The 18,189-nt window shown below is 31.7% G+C and overlaps 1 protein-coding gene across 1 annotated transcript; it reads right to left on the bottom strand.

Annotated features, from left to right (window-relative positions):
* Positions 1–15,826: 15,826 nt before the first annotated feature.
* BDCG_00394 (uncharacterized protein) lies at positions 15,827–16,018 on the bottom strand (the record flags this gene model as incomplete). The annotated part of the gene is made up of 1 exon (XM_045415906.1): positions 15,827–16,018. The coding sequence occupies one exon, from the start codon at positions 16,016–16,018 to the stop codon at positions 15,827–15,829; it is 192 nt and encodes a 63-aa protein (XP_045271746.1).
* Positions 16,019–18,189: the final 2,171 nt, after the last annotated feature.

Below are 18,189 nucleotides of genomic sequence, written 5' to 3'. Positions count from 1 at the left end.
ATTACTCTTCCTTGACAATGAGACACTGCTGAGATATCACTCTGACTATTCTCACTTATGAAATGAGAGAAGAGTATTCACTCATTATCTATATAGAATAGCTAGATACTGACTTCTTATCAAAGAAATCAGCAATTCATTTTACTTCTACTGAAATATATACAAGAGTTACTGCATATCTCATACAATCTTCTTAGTGTATTAAGTATTATATCTGTGATATTCTCATAATAATCTTGTAGTCTACAAGCTCACTATTCAAGCAAGATAGTCAAGCTCACTTATACAGCTTCTTAAATAACTACTTCTATGTGATATCACTGACTAGTCATCACTTCAGTTCTATCATATTATAATTTGAATTACTTGACCTGATTATATGTTTGAATCAGTTGAGCTCTAACAGACTGATATGATCTCATACACTCACACTGAGACTGATCTGACCTCATTCTCTGAGAAAAACACTACATCATTCTCTAGAGTGTGTACACCTCTATTTCAGCAGAAATCTGAGATTTCTGAAACTGCTGTATATTTTGATATGAGCTCTTTAATCACTCTGTCATCACTGCAGCCTCTACACACCTACATCTATTATGAAGATAGAGAGATTAAGATCAGAGATTCACTAAGATATAAGAGAAATATCTTATCTGAATTTCACAGCTTTATCTGTACTCTTGAACAGAAATTTCATCTTAATCTGAGCCAGTATAATACTTATAAGATATAAGTAATATACACTGTCAACCTTCTTGAAGACATCTCTGCAACTACTTGAGTTATTAAGAAAAGAGAGCTTGAGTGTATCAATACTACTGTGACTTAGAAAGAATTCAAGAACTTTCTACTTGATTAAATCAAAGATCACTGCAACTATGACTTCACAGTGATATAGTAATTCAACTTATTATATTAATAAGATAATAAGAATTCTTCTGATTTCAATATAAGATTTGAAGAATATTGAGAGAAATTGACTGATAATTTAAATCAATTAAAAACACAGCTTTATTCTATAAAGCTGACTTATAAGATGCAGACAATGATATTATAATATCAGAGTTCATCAATTAATCACACTGAGCTTGTCAATCTAGCTTCTCAGATCTATTTGAATAATCAATTCTCTGAGAAAAAAGTCAATAAGATCTCTTCTAAGTAATCAATGATGAGATCTAAACAGCATCATAACAGCTTCAGTATGAAGAAAGTAAAGAAGAATTTCAAGTATTCTGATTCTTCACTCACTGTAAAGAAATATTAAAAAAGATTTGATAAAGATCTCTATTTCAACTGTAGAGCTGATAATCACTATATCAGTGATTATAAGAAGCTGAAGAAGAGAAGAAACTGAGAAGATATCTTCTTAAAGTTAACTTCTCTTCTGATAAACATATCTGTGAAAGATAAAGAAGAGAAAGAAAAGAATTGATAATTCTCACATCTCTGAGTTTATATTATAATCATAATACATACTCTGAATAAGAAGATATCAGTGAGATGTCTACTTGACTCTAAGATGAATATTAACTTCATATTCTATTTCTTTTCTTTAATGAAGAATTGAAAGAAGATAGACTTGTCAGATCATATAAAATTTACAGATGAAACAAAATATCACTGTTTTAGCATAATTCAAGCAAAGTATATGATTACAGACTCAGAAGAAATCTTCAAGAAGAGCAGTCTGCTTCTTCACACAGTCAATATCATAGATGAGAACATCATTCTAGATCTCTCATAATTGAGAGAAAACAATTCTCTCATTAACTGAGTCACTCAGATGTAACAGTATCACCTCACTAATAAAGAGATGATGATAGAGAAATCTGAAGAGTTTCATCAGAAGAATCTTGAGAAAAAGATTGAGTCAATATACTGTGTAGCAGGTGATTGAGACTTGAGAATAGATGAAGAAGTTATCACTCTCACTACAAGATTAGCAGCAGTATCTGTTATTGAAGATGAATATATATAACATCTCTTTACAGATTTTAAGAATGTCTTTTCAGAAAGAGAAGTAGTGAAGTTTCCTGATATCAAGATATAATATAAGATTCATCTTGAAGATGATGTAACAGCACTGTACAGACTTCTTTATAACTTGTCTGTAAAGAAGTTAGATGTTCTGTATAAATATCTTGAAGAAGCATAATTAAAGAACTGAATATATTCATCAAAGAGTTCAGCAGAGACATCTATACTCTTTATACTTAAGAAGAATAATAGACTATATCTATACATAGACTACAGAGATCTCAACAAGATGACAGTTAAAAATTGCTATTCATTATCATTGATTGATGAGATGATTGATTAATTATCTGAAGCAAAGATGTTCTCAAAGATTGATATACAGAATGTCTATCATAGAATCAGAATTAATGAAGACAATATTTAAAAAACAGTCTTTCATATCAAGTACAGCAATTTTGAATATCTTGTTTTATCTTTTAATCTCTGTAACACTTCAGTCATCTTTCAGACCTATATAAATAAGACACTGCAGAGCCTTGTTAACATCTTCTGTATAGTATATCTGAATAACATTCTAATCTTCTTAAAAATAGAGAAAGAATATAATATCTATATTTGAGAAGTGTTGAGTTGCTTGAGACAGTATTAACTCTATACAAACACTGAAAAATACTCATTCTACATGCAGAAGATTGATTTCTTAGATTATATTATTAAGATGAATGACATTTCAATGAATAGAAGCTGAGTCTCTATCATTAAGAACTGATCAGCACTGCAGATATATCATAAGATGCAGATATTTCTAGAATTTGTGAATTTCTATAGATAATTCATCTATGTATATTCACAGATTACTGTCTCTCTTACAGATCTGTTGAAGAGAAGTGTGAAAGACAGAAAAATAGAACTGTTTATTCTCACTCAAGACACTGTGCAGGCATTTGCAGAATTGAAACAAGCTTTCATAGATATTATAATACTGAATCACTTTAACTCTGACTTACTCAGTCAGTGTGAGACTGATGTATCTGAGAATGAAGTCTGTGAAATCTTTTCACAGTTGATATCAAAGATCTTTCAATATTGAAAGAATCAGAAGATAATTATCTCTGAGAAAATAGATAATGAATTATCTATGAGAGAAGACTTTTTCACAGAGTCTATAAGACACTGTGAATAAAGATCAGTGATCTTCTTCTTCAAGAAGTTATCACTTATGCAGAGAAGGTATAATACTCATGATCAGAAGATATTAGTAATTATTGAATTCTTTAAGATCTGATAACATTATCTTCAGAGTAGTAAGTACTCAGTGTAAGTTCTCACTAATCATGTAAATCTGTGTTACTTCTTGATAACAAAGAGCTTGATAGAATGTCAAGTCAGATGAGTGAAGCTACTTTTGAAGTATGATTTCTATATCTGATATTATTCAGATCAGCTTAACCCTGTTAACACACTATCTAGACAGCTCAATTATAATATTATTAATATAAAGAAGAATTCTATAAAAGAATCTCTGTCATCACTGCAGAAGAAGCTGGCTGCAGGGGATTGAGATTCTCTAAAGCTCAGAAACAGTACTGAAGAGACAGCTGTGTGACTTAGTATAGAAGATGAAAGAGAACTCAGATCTCTGTGAGAGACTGATACTGAAGATTATAAGCTTCTCATATCACATCTTACAATCATTGAATTAATAAAGAATAAAATGATCTACAATCTTTCAATCTGATTACTTTTGAAATTCATTAGTAAGTTATAGAAGAGAGACATCTCTACTGCAGCTTAAATTCAGAAGTTGAAGAAGAAAGAGTTCAGTTTGAACTTGAAAGAGACAGACTCTGAGCAGGATGATGCTGCTAAGAAATCAAGTCACTGATAACTAGAAGAATGTGAACTTCTACTACTGAATGATTCAGTCTTCATCTCTCATAGTAGAGCAGTGTATCAGAAGTTATTGAGAATTCATTATAATAATTCTCATGTAGAGCACTTCAGGTTAGAGAAGACTGAGAAGCTTCTAAAATATAAATATACTTAGAACAAGCTTCAGACAGATGTCAAAGAGTATGTTAAAACTTATAATGTCTGTTAAAGAATAAAGATTTCATAGTATAAGTAATACAGCAAGTTGATATCACTGCCTGTTTCAAAGAACTTATGACAGAATCTATTGATGAATTTCATAGTTAATCTGCTGAAGTCAATAAGAGTCAAAGAATATGACTTAATTTTAATCATTGTTAATCACTTCACAAAGATGATTAGATATATCTCTACTTATAAAAAGATTAAAGCCTCTGAATTGACTGATCTGTTTTTAGATACTATCATTTATGATCACAGTGCTCTGAAATCATTGATAACAGATTGAGAATCCCTCTTCATCAGTAAATACTGATTGGCTTTTTACTATCATCTTATGATAAGATATCTTCTCAGTACTGTATTTCATCTGCAGACTGATGATCAGACTGAACACCAGAATCAGACACTAGAACAGCATCTTCAAGTGTTCTATTTATATTATCAGAATGATTGACTTAAACATCTTCTAATCACTGAATTTATATATAATAATATAAAGAATGTAATCTTAAAGGTATCTTCTTTCTATACTTATTATGAATATAATTCTTTGTTACTCAGTGACATCACAGACAATATTTCAAAGAAGAGAATAGACAGTTAAAATATTGAACAGATACAGAGAATGAAGTATTCCTCAGTGTCAGAAGTAAAAGTGAGATTGAAACTTTTGAACAAAATTTATGAGAAGACAGTGAAAAGCATTCATCATGTTCAGAAGTAGTAGATAAAATACTACAATCAAAAACATCTTCTGATGAAGTTCTTAATAGAGAATTAAGTGCTATTTTCAGCAAAGAATATCAAGATAATAAGACTATGTAAAAAGCTCAGTGAGTAATGACTAGAATCTTTCTCAGTAACAAGAGTGATGAGTAAGCAGATATATAAGTTGAAATTACTTACAGAATTGAAATCAATTCATTCTGTTTTTCACATTTTCTATTTAAAGCTCTATAAGCAACATTCTGAGGCAGAGCCATCTCAGCTGAATGATATTGAGATTGAGAGTGATACTGAATATCTTGTGAAGAAAATATTGAATAAGCAAACATATTACAGCAAGCTTCAATATCTCATTAAATGAGAAGATTATTCATTGTCAGAGAATTCATGAGAACTGCTTGAGCATTTGAAAAATGCTGAGAAAGAGATTGCAATCTATAAGACAGCTAGTAGAGATCACCCTGTTACACATCAGAGACATTGAGCAAGAAATGCTGCTTGAGACTTCTCATTTTTCTCAAAGGGTTTTTTTAGAGATGATCTTGCAGTGGTGAGCCAGCACCTTGTAGGCTCTGTAGCACTCTTCTTCTATTTTCTCTCAAAGGATTTTTAGAAGTTTAATGAGACTACACAAGTGTAACATTCCTGAAGCGGTTAAAAGAAAAGGGATATTTGAAACCAATAAAAAGATTAATATTATCGACCCGCGGGCCGCTGCTATCCTAATGGGGCCGCAGCCCGCTGAAAAAGTAAAAAGAAACCCTGCAGACCCAACCCAGCAGCATCCTGAGCAGGGCTCGGGCGTGCGGGAGGGGAACTACAGATTGGGCTCCTTGGAGCCACTGTCCCTGAAACCAAGCTCTCCCCGGGTTCCTCTCCAAATGACCACACAGGGTCATACGCCACTGTATTGGTGGGGGGGGGGGGCGGTGTTGCAACGGCGGCGGGGGGGGCAGGGGAAGGACCGGACACGGACGAACTGACCAGCAGAAGAGATGACACCTCACTGCAGGGCACAGCGACTACCACCATGGCTGCAAGAGAAGTAGAAGGAGAAGGAGGAGATGTGATAATGGGAGTGGTGCTCCCGCGGCTCAGTGACACTGCTGCCTCTGCCTTCAATCTGGCTTTCTTGACAGTCACAGAGACCACTGCCGCATCACAAAGATGTTTACTCACTAGAAAATGTCAGAATAAGTCCTTGATTGTCCTTCAAGAATGATACTCTCATGCACTCACTGTTGTGATTGAGAGAGAGAAAAGAAAAATGTTTCACAGAGAAAGAGATCTTTTTGAAAAATCCTGTCACTACTGTCAGCTTTGCCCCTAAAACACACCACTTTTGCAGGGAATTTCATATATAGAACAGAATATGATGAAAGATCTACAAGTCACTTGTTAACTATGTTTTTCTCATCTTAAATTGATATATAAGGAACCCACTTACCACATGCTTGATTTGGATGAAGATGAGAAAAGAAAGATCTACACAGTCAGCAGAACAACTCATCTATTCCTTTATATCATGTGCAGTATACACACTGTCAATCAGTTGATAATTATTGCTATACAACAAAGATAATTTCTAATCTGATAATCTTGAGAATATAGAGACTATACTCTTAAGAGAGAGAGTATTATCACACTCTCAGCTGCATCAAGATCTTATTACAGTTTCATACAGCTCATCACTTTCATGTAGATAATTTCATCTTATCTGAACCAGTTTTCAATCACTCTATAATATCATTCAGATATATCATAGAAAGATCTGATTGATAAATATGAGAACTCTGCTTCTATATAAGATTAGCAGATTACTCTTCCTTGACAATGAGACACTGCTGAGGTATCACTCCAGCTATTCTCACTCATGAAATGAGAGAAGAGTATTCACTCATTGTCTATATAGAATAGCTAGATGCTGGCTTCTCATCAAAGAAGTCAGTGATTCATTTTACTTCTACTGAAATATATACAAGAGTTACTGTGTGTCTTATACAATCTTCTTAGTGTACTAAGTATCATATCTGTGATATTCTCACAATAATCTTGTAGTCTATGAGCTCGCTATTCAAGCAAGATAGTTAAGCTCACTTATACAGCTTCTCAAACAACTACCTCTACATGATGCCGCCGACTAGCCACCGCTTCGGTTCCGCCACGTTACACTAAAAGAGATGAAAAGTGAGACAAATTCATTCTTTATAATATTTCAGTTGAAATTTTTGACTGTGAAGAAGGAATGCTACTTCTCAAAAATGAATTGAAAGAATACAACTCTATTCAACTGAGAAAGAAGCCTGTATGACTAAATTCAATTAAGTTCAGATAAAGCAGGAGAAATGTCTCTGTTCTAGTATATATAAAAACACTTGAACAGTCAAAGATCTCTGAAGTAAGAGTAGCAGGTTTGAAAATGAGAGTTCATGAATACAAAGACTCAAGAATGAATCTCAAAGCTTAAACACAGTGTTCAAACTGTCAAAGATATGAACACTTTACAATCTTATATTTTAGAGACTCAAAATGTGCATTCTGTGCCAGAGATCACAAAACTAGTGAGCATAAATGTGAAACATGCTCAAAAAGAGATGAAATTTATTAATATACTCTGCTTAAGTGCTCTAATTGCAAAGAAAAACATGCATCTAGCTCAAAAGAATGTATATTTACTTCTAGAACTCAAAAGAACTGGAGAAAAGATGAAGCTCAAAGTCAATCTAGAACTGAAGAGAAGAGTCAAGTCAGTAGACTTATAACTGCAAGCTTAAAAAGAAGAAACTCTCAACTATCTAAGTCTTCAAACTTCAATTCTTCAGCTAAATGTAAACAGAATTTGAATTCTCAAACTTCTGTTAAGATTAGAGAATTGAGAAATGACTCTGATGATAAACTAGATATAATATAAGCAGTTGAGATTTCTACTTTTCAGAACAGTTATAATCTACTATCTAATGATAGTGATTAGATTCTACTCTACTCTCTTTTAGTATAAATATACAACAAAAACAACAAAAAAAGTTTAAAAACTATTTAAAAATCACATTTATTCAAAATAATATGAATAGAAACTCAAATTGTATTTATTCTTGTCTTCAAATTGTATTTGAATAAAAAGTTGATTTTATACTGCTTCAGAAGCCGAATTTTGATGCTGAGCAAAAATATGTCATTTCTCATTCAAGCTACTACTGCTTTTTACCTCAAAAGTCTGAGATAAAGTCAAGAGTAGTGATCTATGAAAGAAAGAGATCAAGATATCAATTTAATCTAATATTTGATATCATGTCTGACCCTGATATTCTGGTGGGTGATATTATAGATAAAGAAAATGAGTTTAATACTATACAGCTCATAAATATCTATAATGAAAAGTCATTGAAGGAAAATAACAATATCTGAACAATTGATAGAGAATTTCTGAACATAATTTCATTAAGAAACTCTATAATTGCAGGAGATTTCAATGCACATCATCTCTGATGAAATTCAGAATGTAAGAGAGTAGTGAGAGCTGATAATCTGATTGAATGAATCTTTGAGCATTCAATAAATTTGGTTAATAAGTCTGATCAATAAACATTCTTTAGAAAAGGCATGAAACAGAAGTCTATTATAGATCTAATCTTCATGTCATAAAATCTAATGAAAAGAAGACTTGTAAACTGATTTATTGATTCAAATGAGACATCAGAATCAGATTATGAGATTATTCAATTTGATATTAAACTAAGTGAAAAATAAATGAGTGAAAATCCTCTTCTCTCTAATCAGTATAACTTTGAAAAAGCTGATTAAAAAGCAGTTGAAGAAAGTATAAAACTGTTAAAATCTGAAAGACAGAATAAGCTATATTGAAATTCTGATCAAGATATCTCAAATGAAATGCTTGAGAATAGAGTGAAGCTTATTACATCTATTATTCTAACAAGTGTTAGAGATAATATTTCAAAAAGAAAATCTTCTGAGTATTCAAAATCTTGATGAAATGAGAATATCTCATCTAAAAGAAAAGAATTAGCTACTGCTAGAAGAGATTGAAAGAATGATGTAATATCTGATGAAGAGTTCAAAGCTGTCAGAAATGAATATTTTTCAGATATTAAAAGAGCTGAAACAGACTGCTGGAATAAATTTCTTAAAGAAGCATAAGAGAAGAAAGTTTTTAAAGCTTTTAACTATACTAAAACAAGAAGTGTAGCAAAACTTTCAGTCTTAGAATATGAGTTTCAGAATGAATCATATACAGCAAACTCTTTTGAGAAAAAATGTCAAGCTTTCATGAGAATTCTCTTTCAGAACTCATCAGATTCAGATTCAGATTCAGAGAAAGAGAATATATCACTTCTCAACTACATTGATGAAAATGACTGAGAATAGTCTAATCTTACACAAGATGAATTAGAGTCAGCTATCTTCTCAAGTTCTGTTAAAACTGCTGCACATCCTGATTCAATTAATCACTTGATTATTCAAAATACATATTTCTACTTAAAGAATGAATATTTTGAGCTCTTTTTCAATCTCTTGAAAAATGAATATCATTCTGAATGCTGGAGAGAAGCCACTGAAGTGATTCTTATAAAATCTAATAGAAAAACTTCAATTTCTAAGTCATATAGAGTAATATCTCTTTTGAACTGTCTAGAAAAGATTTTAGAAAAGATAATAGCTACTCAACTATCTTTTATAAGCTCTATAGATGATTCTCTTTTATTCAGTGAACAAATGAGAGATAGAAAACAGTGTTCTGCAATTGACACTGTTCTCTCAGTTATTCATGATATTCAAATAGCAAAGCATGAGAATCTGGTCTCAACTGCAGTTTTTATTGATATAAAAGAAGCATTTGATCATGTTTCAAAGTCAAAGTTAATTCAGATATTGAAGATATTAAAACTGTCACTTTCTCTAATAAAATGAGTTAACTGTTTTATATCTAAAAGAATTATACAACTCTTCTTTGATGGAATGAAATAAGACAAGACTGAGATAAAAATAGAAGTATTACAGAGATCTTCAATCTCACTCATTTTATTTGCAATATACACTGCATATCTATTCAAAAATAGAAATATGAGAATAGTGCAATCTCTGAGTTATGTGAATGATATTGGTCTAGTCTACAGCTCAAAAATCATCAAAGAGAATTTGAAAGTAATTGAAGAAGCTGCAAAGAAAATCTTTATTAGAGCAGATATCAATCAAATTCAATTTGATATAGATAAAACTGAGTTAATTCATTTCTTTTCTAGATTCAATGAGAAAGAACTATCTCTAACTCTTTTGAATAGAGAGATTAAATCCAGTGTAAATATCAAATGATTAGAAGTATGATTAAACTTCAAGTTGAATTTTAGATATCACATTCAACAAAGAACTGTCAAGACAGAAAGACTATTAAACAACATAATTAGACTATCAAATACAGAGAGGAGTCTATACTTCCAGACTATGAGACAGTTATATATAGCCTGTATTACATCAGTAGCTGATTATGAAGTTCAAGTTTGATGAAATAATCAAGAGAATTTCACTGAACTCTTTCAAAGTCTGCAAAACAGAGCCTTGAGAAGAATTCTGAAAGCATTCAAATCATCTTCTATTAAAGCAATAGAAATTGAAGCTTCAATTCCTTCTTCTACTATTAGATTTGAAAAGACCTGTATGAACTATGCTCTGAGAGTTGTAAAGATGAGCTCAAATCATATAATCAGAGAAAGAGTCTCTTCTTCATTTCCATCAATTAACTCTGGAAATGAACTGGATTAAAATAGATTTCTTGATTGAAATGAAAATAATTCTTCAAAGAAAATGCCTTCTCAACTGTACAGACTATGCTCTCTGATCAAAAATCAATTTTCTTCTTTAAATATTGAAAAAGTTAATCATGAGAAGTTATCTCTCTGAAGAGAAAAGCTTGAATCTCTTATAGACTTACAAATAAATGAACTATCAAAAGAGAAAGAATATAAACAGTATTTGAAGAGAATTTCTACAATTAATATAAAAGACTCTATTCTGATTTATTCAGATAACTCAAAAAATGAGAACTTGAATAGATTAGGCGCAGGCATTGCTTATACTGAAGATAATATTAATTTTATCTCAGATTTCTGAAATCTAGGCTCTGAATGTGAAGTCTTTGATGCTGAACTATTTGCAATAGTGAAAGCTTTCAAACTCATTAAAATAAAATCTCATAAAAGAGGAAATTATTTGAAAGAGATATGAATATTCTCTGATAGTCAAGCTGCTTTAAAAAGACTTAGAAATAGTCAGATTCATAATGATCAAATGAATCTTGAACTGATCTTAAACTCTGTTTTGAAAATTCAAAAGAGAAGAATATCAAAGCTGATAATTCATCTGCACTGAGTTCCTGCTTATATGAATATTCATGACAATGAATTGACTGATTCAGCTGCAAAAAAGAGTGCAGAATTAAGCAGATCTATTCAAAAAATTGTGTCCTGGTCTTTTATAAGAAGAAAAATAAAAGAATCTTATTTAGACAAGTGAAATGAAAGCTGGCAGAAACAAAAGAAGAGTATACATTATTTAAGATTTGAAATAAAACTCAAGTGGAAATCTTGTTCAATTAAATGTAAAAAGAAAATATTCTCATCTATAATACAGCTGAAACTAGAACATGACTATTTCAAATCTTATATACAAAGATTTGATGATAGATTTGACTCAATAGAATGCTCATTCTGCAATACAAATGAGAATTCTGAGTATATTGTAATGTACTGTGCATTATACAACAGTCTCAGAGTCAGATTGAAAGAGAAGTATAATCTAAATCAATTAAATATGAGATTCTTATTCTCAACTGAGACAGGAATTAAATACTTAATAGACTTTCTATCAGAAACTCAAGCAGCTACAAGAAAATGACTAAATTCAGAATTATCTGAATATGAAGAGGAGGAAATCAATCAGATATAATCTGTTAAAACAGCTATACACTCTCTTTTAATAATTTGTTTTGTTATAGTCTCTCTTTACTTTATCTTTTTCTTTATCTTTTTCTTTCAATTTCTTTCTATCTATCTGTTTAATGTATCTATCTTTGAGACTGTGTTCTTTTTCTCTTTTCTTTTATCATGATATTGTCAAATAATTTCAAAGTATCAAAAGATGTTAAAACACTGCAATTTGTAAACAGTTTTTGTATTCTAAGCTGGAATTTTCTGATTTTGTATATCTGAAATTGATGAATGTATAATAGTTAACTTTACAGACATAGAAAAAACCCTGAGAACTAAAGTTCTCAGGTAGATGTCATAGTCTCTGACTGTATACATCTATAATTGAAGAATAATAATAATAATAATAACTAATTTTTTATTTATTATTATTATTTTTTTTTAAAAAAAAACACTTCTATAACTTATAAACTATTTAATTATTTTTAATAAATTTAATAGTTATTTCTAAGAGACTTTAAGTATAATTTAATTTTCTTTTGTGATTCAAAGATTGCTTAAGCCAGCGTACAATTACAGGCGTACACCGGCTTCTTATATATTGTAATATTGTACACTAAATTAATTAGCGGCTGCTATGACCCCTTTACACTCATACATATATACTAGTAGTTCGGAAGCAGCTGTGTTATTATCTGATGATTGTACATTCTTTCAAACCACATTCTCTCTCATCAGATTCAGTCACGCTCATGTGATCATGTTGTACACTCTAGCTTCATGTGAATTAGCTTATCACTAGTATTTCACAATTATGTGATCTATCTCTGATTCAGCTAGTGTTCTGTATATACTCTCACAAAGAAACTTCCACTATATTACATCACTCATTCACTAACTTTTCTCATTCTTCAATCATCTTCTTCATTATTATTATCATTAAATGCTACTATCTTATTCAAGATTTCTACTTCTTCTTCTGTTCAACTCTTTCTATCTGTTCATCTATTACATTATATGTGTTTCTGACAATGACTCTCTGTTCTTATAACAAGTGTTATTATAGTGCTTATACTGAGCAGTTTATTAGCAGTAAGTATAATGTGTTATGAAATGTGATCAGAACTTGTTTATCTTCTAATAATTACCAGAATGTATTATCATGAATGACACATCTTCTTCATCTTCTTATACATCTCTGACTGTTTTCTTCAGTGAGTTTCTGATCATGTTTTCTGACATGATTTTACATGAATACAGATACTGATATATTTGTTTTTATTTATATAGAATCTTCACATGTTGACAGATCTGTGTCTGTCAATGATAGTGAACTTAATATTGAATTCTTGATTGAGAACTTGAAGAATATGATAATGAAGAAATTGTCTGTGTTATATGTGACTGAGTCTTTCATATTCTTTCTTACTTCTTCTGCTGCTTCTTTCTCTGCTGCTTCTCAATCTTCTATACTTGTTTCTGTGTCTGATTCTCCCGCTCCTGCTACCTCTGTTTCTGTGATCTCTGGTTTTACTATCTCTGCTTTCATTATCAGCTCTCCCTGTTTCAAGGAGATATTGTGTAGACTTAATGAATCATATTTCTCAGCATGTACACTTCTGTTCTTCTTACTGACTCTCAGAACAATTTATTGTACAAAGACTGTATACAATATAACTATCTAAAGCTTGATTGTGAATGCTGATTATTATATTCATTTTAAATATTCATAATGAGATAATTATTCATTTATATCAGAGAATCACTCTCTCTCTCAACAGTGTTTAAATTATAAGTCTTTTCATTTTTCATCTTTTCTTTCTGACACTGATTTTCCTATTCTTAGAGAAAATTGTTATGAGTTTTACTATGCATGAAGTCATGATGTTCACAGATATTAAGAAGCTTTTCACAATTATAAAGTTCAATATTATAAGAACATCTGCTCTAATGAATTTCTTTGAAATAATAGATCTGTATCAGTCTATTCTCTGATGTCTGTCATTCAACTTCATGATACAGGTGAAAGATATCCATGTTTTCAAGAATGAGAATACAGATATCATACTCTTTTACACTCACAGATGTAAGGCTTGTATGCCTTATCTGAGATATTATTGTGAGAATGAGCTGTTCACACACTGTATTCTGCTTTCTACATTTCTCTGTATTCTGCTCTCTCTTTCTGAGAAGTCTCATGCATGTTATAATTGTGTATATAATTCTAAGATCAGCAGATATTTGTTCAGTAATTGTTATCTCTGCTTTTACAGTTTTATATGCTAATAATAGTTCTTAGTTGCTCTGACATCAGAGGTCATTTTAATCAAAGATGACAATACTGCTAAGACTACTCTCTTCTGCTCTTAAGCTTCTTCTGTTGCTTTCTCTTCCTCTTCTGTAGAGAAGGCTGTGCACATATCAGATTGTAAGTATTTAGCCCTGAGTGACTTCTGTTATTTGTTCAGTTCTGTGTCTCTCTCTTCTGTTTCTTCTGTCTTTATCTTCTCTCTCTTAACTTCTGATTCTGTGAGTTTCATGCTCTTCTTCAATTTCTCTATACATATATATATGCATTTCTATATTAGCATTTCAGCCAATCTTGTGATAAATGATATTAATGTCATACATAGAGCAGTAGAGAAATCAGAGACATGTATGATGATGTTATAAGAGTGACTTACAGCTCTTGAATTCCTTGCAGACCTTGAGTTTTAAGATTTCCTTTATTTTTGATGTTTTTTGAATGACATGATGTTGAAAATAGATTAAATGTGTGATGTATGAAAATGAATGAGATATGTATGATAATATTTGTCTTTTACAGCTGATTCTTACAGTTGATAATCAATTCATTATTTCTTTTCTTACACTTTTTCTTTATCTGCTAGTCACTACTCTTATATGATCTCTATATAATACAGTGTTCAGTGACTAGATTCAGCAGCTTTCATCTTTTATAATTCTATCTCACACATTATACTGTCTCTCTTCACTCACTCAGATCACTACAGTGAACAGCTTATTAAAACTAATCTCACTCAATCTCTGAGTATTCTTAGAGATTGAGATGATGTGATGTGGCGGAACCGAAGCGGTGGCTAGTCGGCGGCGACATGTAGAGATAGTTGTTTGAGAAGCTGTATGAGTGAGCTTGACTATCTTGCTTGAATAGTGAGCTCATAGGCTACAGAGTTATTGTGAGGATATCACAGATATGATACTTAGTATACTAAGAAGATTGTATGAGACACACAGTAACTCTTATATATATTTCAGTCAGAGTAAAATGAATCACTGGCTTCTTTGATAAGAAGCCAGTATCTAACTATTCTATATAGACAATGAGTGAATACTCTTCTCTCATTTCATAAGTGAGAATAGCTGAAGTGATATCTCAGCAGTGTCTCATTATTAAGAAAGAGTAATCTGCTGATCTTATATAGAAGTGAGGTTCTTATATTCATTAATCAGATCTTTCTATGATATATCTGAATGATGTCATAGAGCAGTTGAAAACTGATTTGAACAGAATGAAATTATTCATATGAAAGTAATGAGCTGTGTGAAACTGTAACAGAGTCTTGACATGACTGAGAGTGTGATAATGTTCTTCTCTTTAAGAGCATAGTCTCTATACTCTCAAGATTACTGAATTAGGAATTATCTTTGTTGTATAGCAACAGTTATCAATTGATTGACAGCACATGTACTGCACATGATACAAAGAAATAGATGAGTTTTTCTGCTGACTGTATAGGTCTTTCTTTTTCCATCATCATTCAAATCAAACATGTGATAAGTGAGTTTCTTATATATCAATTTGAAATGTGAAAAACATAGTTAACAAGTGACTTACAGATCTCTCAACATATTTCATTCTATGTATAAAATTCCCTGCAAAAGTGATGTGTTTTAGAGACAAAGCTAACAGTAGTGACAGAATTTTTTAAAAAGATTCTCTCTCTTATGAAACATTTTTCTTTCTTCTCTCTCTCAATCACAACAGTGAGTGTATGAGAGTATTGTTCTTGAAGGACAATCAAGGACTTATTCTGACATTTTCTAGTGAGTAACAAATGTCTTCATGGTGCAGCAGCAGCCTCCATGACTGTCAAGAAAGCCAGGTTGAAGGTGAAGACAGTGATGTCAATGAGCTGCAGAAGCACTGCTCTCATTGTTACATCTTCTTCTTCTTCTGCTTCTTTTACAGCTGTGATGATAGTCACTGTGCCTTGCAGTGAGATGTCATCTCTTCTGTCAGTTAGTTCATCCATGTCTGGTCTGTCCTCTGCCCCTCTCACTGCTGTTGCAACACTGCCTTCTCTCTCAGTCAATACAGTGATGTATGACCCTGTGTAGTCATTCAGAGAGAAATCTGGAAAGAGCTTGATTCTGGGAACAGTGGCTTTAAGAAGCTTAATTCATAGTTCCTCTCTCACAGCATATCTGAGCCCTGCTTGAGATGCTGCTGAGTTGAGTTCACAGAGTTTCTCAGTTTCTTCATCTTCTCTCTGTGAGAAGGCTCTGATGCAGTCTCTAGCCAGCACTGCTACTTGTCTGCACTGTATTAAGCAGCTGAAGAAGAGAGGGATTTTATGCATCTGCTTCTTCTCTCACTTCTATTATTTTCATTATACTTGCAATAATAACTTCTGTCTCTCTGTAAGTATCATCTCACAGAAAGATGTTGTATCAGTTCTGATAAGAAGTCTAGATACTCAAGCAGTACAGAGCAAGAATCTCAGAGCTTCAAGTATTGACAGATTCTGTTAAGACTGAGAAGGTTCTTCTTACTCATCTACAAAAGAAGATGAAAGTGTGAATCTCTGAGATGAAAAAATATCTCAGAATGACTGATCTCAAGAAGAGATCAGTCAGTGCTGCTGTTGAAAGTGTCACAGAGATTAATCACTGATTAAAGAGAATCTCACTTCAGTTGAAGCAGATGACTGAGATGCTTTGTAAGTTAATAAATTGACACTTTCAGCATCTCTTATACTCTTCTATAGCATGCTTCTCTGCAGTGCTGTAGTGCTAACTTCTCAGCAGATAAAGATACTGATACTGAAGACTTCAACAGTGAAGAATGAGTTTGATAAGAGTGTGATTATTGATAAGTAGACTCTGATCTCTCTTTTTACTTTTTCAGTGAGCTGCAGCTCTATTAGAATAGCAGCAGCCTGCAGATCAATAATATTAATCTTTTTATTAATTTTCAATATTCTCTTTCTCTAATCACTTCAGGAATTTTACACTTGTGTAGTCTCATTAAACTTCTAAAAACCCTTTAAGAGAAAATAGAAGAAGAGTGCTATAGAGTCTATAAGACATCAGCTCATCACTGTAAGATCATCTCTAAAAAAATCCTTTGAGAAAAATGAGAAGTCTTAAGCAGCATTTCTTACTCAATATCTCTGATATGTAACAGAGCAGTCTCTACTAGCTGTCTCATAGATTGCAATCTCTTTCTCAACATTTTTCAAATGCTCAAGCAGTTCTCATGAATTCTCTGACAATGAATAATCTTCTTATTTAATGAGATATTGAAGCTTATCATAATATATTCACTTATTCAATATTTTCTTCATAAGATATTCAGTATCACTCTCAATCTTGATATCATTCAGTCAAGATGACTCTGTCTCAGAGTATTACTTATAGAGCTTCAAATAGAAAATGTGAAAAACAGAATGAATTGATTTCAATTCTGTGAATAATTTTAACTCATATATCTGCTTACTTATCACTCTTATTATCAGAAAAGATCCTAGTCACTGCTCACTGAGCTTCTTACACAGTCTTATTATCTTGATATTCTTTGCTGAAAGTAACACTTGATTCTCTATCAAGAACTTCATCAGAAGATGTTTTCAATTGTAGTATTTCATCTGCTACTTCTAAGCACAGTGAATACTTTTTATCATCTTCTTATGAATTTTATTCAAAAGTTTCAATCTCACTTTTACTTCTAGCACTGAGAGATACTTCATTCTCTGTATCTGTTCAATATTCTGACTGTCTATTTCTCTCTTTGAAATATCATCTGTGACATCACTGAGTAATGAAGAATTATATTCATAATAAGCATAGAAAGAAGATATCTTTAAGATTGCATTCTTTATATTGTTATATACAAATTCAGCAGTTAGAAGGTATTTGAGTTAATCATTCTGATAATATGAACAGAACACTCAAAGATGCTGTTCTAGTGTCTGATTCTAGTGTTCAGTCTGGCCATCAGTCTGTGAATGAAAAGTGATACTGAGAAGACATCTTATTATAAGATAATAGCAAAAAGCTGATCAGTACTTGCTGATGAAGAGAAATTCTCAATCTGTTATCAATGATTTCAGAGCACTGTGATCACAAATGATGATATTTAAAAACAGGTCAGTCAATTCAGAAGCTTTAATCTTTTTATAAATAGAGATATATCTGATTATCT

The sequence above is a fragment of the Blastomyces dermatitidis genome (genome assembly GCF_000003525.1).
Source record: "Blastomyces dermatitidis ER-3 genomic scaffold supercont1.1, whole genome shotgun sequence".
NCBI classification, from domain to species: Eukaryota; Fungi; Ascomycota; class Eurotiomycetes; order Onygenales; family Ajellomycetaceae; genus Blastomyces; species Blastomyces dermatitidis.
This window is presented reverse-complemented; position numbering and strand designations above follow the sequence as displayed.